At 36.7% G+C, this 6,540-nt stretch overlaps 1 protein-coding gene across 2 annotated transcripts; it reads right to left on the reverse strand.

The window, feature by feature from the left end:
* Positions 1–2,367: 2,367 nt before the first annotated feature.
* Positions 2,368–4,296, reverse strand: LOC108996713 ((+)-cis,trans-nepetalactol synthase NEPS1-like). Of its 2 annotated transcripts, none has more exons than XM_035694249.1 (2): positions 4,166–4,295; positions 2,368–3,508 (listed from the first exon to the last, which is right to left on the reverse strand). In XM_035694249.1, exon 2 carries the CDS (start codon positions 3,456–3,458, stop codon positions 2,673–2,675), a length of 786 nt encoding a protein of 261 aa, XP_035550142.1. In that variant the 5' UTR covers positions 3,459–3,508; positions 4,166–4,295; the 3' UTR covers positions 2,368–2,672. The 2 variants fall into 2 exon arrangements, with proteins under 2 accessions (XP_035550142.1, XP_035550143.1); XM_035694250.1 differs by having other exon boundaries at positions 2,404–3,505; positions 4,166–4,296.
* Positions 4,297–6,540: the final 2,244 nt, after the last annotated feature.

Raw genomic sequence — 6,540 nt, forward strand, 5'->3', positions numbered from 1 at the left:
GTGAAATCAGCGTGTGCGGCTGAGCTAGTGGGTGTTGGGAGGTAGCGACGGGGAGGGTAGCAACTGTGTTTCGGCAGTCTCTCCATGCATGAGATGATAAGTGCTTAAATTTATATAAAAGGGGCGATACGAAAACCCTAGAGAAATGAGGGAGACGTGCGTGTGCATGGAGCGGATAAAAATACATTAGAGACGTGGAGGTTTAAGAAACCAGGGTGGAGCAAACTTCCGGAGTGCAAAAACTAAAAGTGAAAAACCGTCAGAATGATAAAATGTATGCGAAAAGATGAAGCTCACCTCAAATGACGTCGTGGCTGCGTGAAAAAAAGAGGGAAGGAAAAAAGAAAGTCCAAAGGGCCAGGGTGTTACAGTGACTCTGCAATGGCGTCATTAATGTTGTGTGTAGCCCTGGTAGTGGTGCCATTAATGCGGCGTAGTTTTTTTATTTCCTTCTCCCATACAGTATCCTTCGTGATCAGTTGATATCCTTCATATCAGAGCATCGAGAGTTCCCCAAACATTACGCCTACTATACGAAAGAGCACTTGAGAACTGGAAGTGGACACTACTCAAGAGGACTTCAGATTGACGAGTCACATCCCCTACTGCACACTCCCCCCTGCAGGTTGGGTCTAGAGGACTCTACCTATGGGCCGGGTTGAAGATTTTGTTTGTCCTGGGCTGGGCCTTTGGTTCTCTTACTTTGTTTGAATCTTACATTTCTTTGTAGCCCTCACCCTAGCCTTACATCACAAGCTCAATAAAGACCTATTGATCCCTGGTGATAGTTTATGTTCTACATTAATGGAGAGTCATTTGCAAAGGAAGCCAATGGAGTGTTTAGAGATCCATTATTTATTTACTTATTTGCATAAAACCATCCGGGGAGCTAATGATGAAGTGAGAATGATAGGTATGCATGAATGTGAGGATGGATAATGCGGTGGAATTGAGTTTTGAATTAACTTTTGGACTTGATTAATCTTGAATGATTCATTTGAATTATAAACTTTAAGTAATCTTTGAGGCAATAAATTTTATGAATCAAACCAATGCTTGTTTTTATTGTTTTCTCTTTTTCTTTGCAAGAGGGTGAGTAAAGCTTAAGTTTGGAGGTATTTGATAAGTTTTATTTTTATGTGATTTTTATTACTCTTTTATTTATGAAAATTGTCAGTTTTCATTTAAAATTATTGATTTTATTTTATTTCTATATATTTTATTGGATTTGAAGGAATGAAAAGAATTAGTGCAAAAGGAGAGCATTTTGGTACAAAAGAAGAAACTATGGATCCAGACCAACGAGAGTCGACGAGATCAAAAGAGAGCCGAGGATATTTGGGCAAGAAGACTTACCCCTAGGTAGGCGAATAGTCTTTCCTTTTGGTAGGTGACGAGACCCAAGGGCGACCAAGATTGGGCAACTAGTTTGGGCAATGAAAGTTGAGTTTAAATGATCGCGACCAGTCTAAACGACCAACTTAAGCAACCAACGTAAATGACATCGTGGGCAACAACTAGCAAAGGCGAGTAGCTTTACCACTCGGTAGGTTGGCGAGAGGGGTCTATCATCCCGATAGGAAGCCTTTCATCTCAATCAGGAACCTCAGTTATATTCAGCACAACAATGCTTGAACTATCTGTGTGAACTATCTGGATAACATTCAAACGATCTGGGTGATGTTTGAACTATCTTAATGTTGTTCGAACTATCTGTAACGACGTTCAAACTATCTTTGGTAGCGTTTGCACTTTCTTAGGTGATGTTTGAACTATCTTGGCTAATAAACGGTATCAATTAATATCTTTTGTATTTATGTATTTTGTTTCTCTATAAATTTTTAATTTTTAATTTCCTTCCAATAGTATGTTTCAATAGTATGTTGCTTATTTTGGTCAAGATATTTAAATTTAAAAATTCCAAATCATGATCATACATTTGAACATTAAGCAGAGACGTTCACACAATAGGGCATATTGTGCGCACTAGAAGAAATCACTTGAGCACGATAGATAAGATATGTTCGCCTTACGCTCGTTGCATTTGAATGTAATTCATTCAAACAATATCAATTTAATTTTAAAATATTACGTTTGCACGTAAATCCCACATTAACTTTCGAATAAATTTCAATGTAAATTGTTTGCACTTACAAATATACGTTCGAACTTATAATATACTTTCACAAGTCAAATGATACATTCGAACATATTCAACTTTAAAACTATGACATATTATGGATGATTGAACGTAATTTTTATACTTGGGAAGGTTGTCCAAATAATATTCTGACGTCACTAATAATATCTTTGGTAACGGTTCAGTGACTGTCACAAATTAATTTTAAACCAACACAAAAACTCAAATACGTTAATGTAGTAGTGAAATTCTATTTGCAAATCTGAAATCAAACCATGAGACATTATATTCTATTGGACGATCGATACATATTCTCGTATGCAACTCATCACATGGTAGGCTTGGTAGCTTTATTTGCTCAACAAACACAAGCTTTAATGTAGAAAACCAAGTTCGATATATATTAGATACACCCTCTCTAGCTTTATTTTTCTCGTACAAGTATTATTAAAGTATTTAATCTCCAGACGGTAGTATTAGTGCATGTCTTGGAATCTTGAAGGTTGAATCCTTGATGCTCGTCTTGATTTCGCTAGTCAAGCCAGCCCCCATCAACCAATAGGTCATGCCCATTGACAAATCCAGAATCATCAGACGCAAGAAAGAGTACAGCATCCGCCACATGTCCCTGTTTCAGTGCAACTCCTTTTAAGCTTGAATGCGGCTCAAATGCCTTCTCCAACTGCTCTGCATCCATTCCAAATGCACTGCATGTCATTGGGGTTGCAACTGCACCGGGTGATACACAGTTCACCCTAATGCCATGCTCCCCTAGCTGCCTGCTTGCGCAACGAACAAGCCCAAGCACAGCATGCTTTGACATATAGTAATCGGTTTTTTGGGTTGCACCTCGGCTTGCTGCTATACTTGCGGTGCACACGATGGTCCCCCTCTCACCCCTTTCAACCATAGCACGTGCTGAATGCTTTACACATGCTGCCATGCCGCGCACATTGATCGCAAATAGATGGTCAAGGGCCGACAAGTCCAGGTCAAGTACGGTCTGATCCGACCTACCAAAGATCCCTGCATTACTAAACATGATGTCAAGCTGCCCATAGTTCTTGACCGTCCATTCTACCATGGCTTTGACCTGCTCTTCATCAGTAACATCACAATGGATGTATGTGGAATGGTTCAAGCCAATAGATTTGGCCACCTGCTGGCCTAGTTCTTTTTGGAGATCAGCAATCACCACCATACGTGCACCATGCTTGGCAAAAACATGTGCGGTCGCCTCCCCGATGCCACTAGCACCGCCTGTGACTATGGCCACTTTGCCTTCTAGTTTCTTCTTACACAACGTGGATTCCGCCATTGTAATATAACAACAAGATTATACGATAGATGTAGCAGTAGGCGTCTCTGCTAAAAGATAATGACCAATATTTGGCGAACTTTCAGTGGGTGTACGTTCTAATTAGCAAATAATGCACTCTGACCAAAGAATCCTTTATATAATAGCACTACGTACAATAATTGGCGTATTGATAAAGCTAATTACATTCAAACCATGTGAAACACAACTGTATAATATGCCAATTATTTGCTACAGTACAACTGTACAAAATCGTGTTTCCCTTTCCCAGCAGCATAATTGAAAGGGAACATGAGGTTTATCTATACCAGTACTCTATTTGCACAACGAAAGCAGATCGAGAGGAGAAATAGTATTTTTTAATGCCTTAACTACATACAAACTCATCACTCGACAAAAACTACTACACTTATGAGTAGATCGCATCAAGAATGGTTGGCACTGTTATTCAAAATATAGCACTGATTTCATCTTAACAAAAGGAAGATTAAATTCATAGTGGGTTCATGAAACAACACAAATAGTAATAGAAATGAGAAGCAGTATTTCAGTTTGCTTCAGAACAGAGAAGGAAAAGACTTCTTCACAAAAGGAACAGAAAAGGAATTTAGATCAAACTACCGAGACCCAATAAATTGTTTCTGAAAAGAATTACTTGTAGCCAGATGCATTTACAGCTAGATCGTGAGAATAATATATTCACATACCGAATATGCTGTGATTGTGTTGGAAGAATGAATGGAGGCCGAAGAACGTCAGGTAGACCGAGCAAGAGATGTAGCAACCGTGAAGTTGTGTCGCCAGGAGCTAGGTACCTACAACTTTTTGTGGCCTTAAAACATATATCACTATTATCCCTTTCATTTTGTCCTCTCATTTTGTCCACTCATGCATTTAAGTTTTTTTAATTTTTTTTTGACTTACTGTTTGAAGAATTGACTATTAGTGTATTTTTTATTTTTTAAAAAATGTAAAGAAAAAAAATAAAAAAATAAAATTTTGCTAGCGAACATGCTCAGCAATCTGGGTGACACACTAGCACTACTCTTAAAATATCTCGATAAATTGATAGTCAACGTAATAGTTACGATTGTTAAATATTTTAATATGCATCTTTTCTTTTTAAAATGATCCATATTTAATCTAATAAAATAACATGTGATTTAAAACCTATATATCTTCTAGTATTTTAACAAAAAATTGATATAATCACGAGATAATGATTACCCTAATAACTTTACGTCCGATTATCTCTCAATGACTAGAGACACAATTATGTTGCAGGTGACAACTTATAACACCTCACTAAAAATTCAATGATGAAATTTCTATAGGCTTTAGGAATCTCGTGAAAACTAGATAAATTTTCACGAATCGACCAATCGCGTAAGTATTAGTCTGTCAGCATAGTCAATGTTACTCACTCACTTTGGTGTCAGAAGTGTGATTTTATTTATTTGAGGTACCTAAAAGTATCAGAATGGGATATGATTTGTGCCATTAGTTTCATTTGAATAATTAAGATTTTAAGGTGCAATAAACCCATTTTCATTTTTCAAAAGAAATGTTCATTCGAAAACGCATTTTGATTATTTCGAGGTACTTCAGAGTTGAATTTTGATAAAAAAAAAATGTACTATTAGGTTAGTATATTTATTTAGGATCTTTCAGTGCAAATTTTATTTTTCACTTTTCCAGAGTGAATAGTAACCTCGATAGTAGCATCAAGTGCAGTGTTTTTAAAATTACAGTAAGGAATATTCAAATTAGGTTAGAGAAGTTTTATTTGGACACTTGGAAAGATCTTAGCTACACTTGGTGAATAGTATTGGACACTTGGCACCAAGAGGAATCATGAGATGGAAATGTGAAGGAAATCAAGGTGTGAGATCATGCTACTTAAGTAAAACACTATTTCATCCAGTCATCCATTTTGTGCCAAACGAAATAGAGTTTCAACCCTAGTGAAACCCTAAATACTTAAAGTCTAATTGAAACCCCAAAAAGTTAGGAGGAAACTGAAACTCTTAAGGGTTACCCCAAACCCCAAACTTGATTTCAAAACCCTAATGGATCTGATTTTTAGTATTGTGTTTAATCACTTAATTAAATCACTTCTGTAACAGGACGCTAGAAATTCAATGTGGAATTTCTATAGGCTTTAGGAACCTTATGAAAACATCATAAGTTTTCACAATTCAACCAATTGCGTAGATTTTAGTTTGTCAGCATAGCCAGAGTTATCACTCACTATAGTGCCAGAAGTGCATTTTTATTTATTTGACGTAGTTAAAAGCGTTAGTTTGAGATATGGTCTATGACATTAGACTCAGTTGATTATTTTGGATTTTATGGTCCAATAATCTCATTTTTAGTTTTTGGGCAAAATGTTTATTCGAAAACGTGTTTTGCTTATTTTGAGGCACTTTAAGATTGAATTTCAATGAATGAATTGCACAATTATGTTTGTATGAATATTCAAGATTTTCCAGTACAAAGTTTATGTTTCACTTTCCCGGAGTTAATAGAAATCTCTTTAGCAGCATCTAGTGCAGTGTTTTCAAAATCATAGTGTGGAATGTCCAAATTAAGTTAGAGAAATTTTATTTGGACACTTGGCAGAATCTTAGCCACACTTGGTGAATAGTATTGGACACTTGACACAAAGAGAAACAATAAGATGAATTGTGAAGGAATCAAGGTGTGAGACCATGCCACCTAAGCAAAACCCTGTTTTCCATCTGGTAAACCAAGTTATGCTGAACCAAAGAGTGTTTCAACCCTAGTGAAATCCTGAATTGGTTGGAATCCAGTTGAAGTAAAACCCTGTTTTCCATCTGATCAACCAAATTGTGCCAACCAAAGAGGGTTTCAACCCTAGTGAAGTCCTAAACGGTTGGGATCCAATTGAAACTCCAAAAACTTGGTTGAAAACTAAAACCCTAAACGGTTTCCCCAAACCCTAAAGTTGGCCTCCAAACCATTTTTTATCCAATTATAACGTTGTGTTTTATCACATGCTTATTCCACATGCTATTAATTCCTCAAATTCTTATTATGATATCACTATCCAACCTTTTAA

This window comes from Juglans regia, chromosome 9 (assembly GCF_001411555.2).
Source record: "Juglans regia cultivar Chandler chromosome 9, Walnut 2.0, whole genome shotgun sequence".
NCBI classification, from domain to species: Eukaryota; Viridiplantae; Streptophyta; class Magnoliopsida; order Fagales; family Juglandaceae; genus Juglans; species Juglans regia.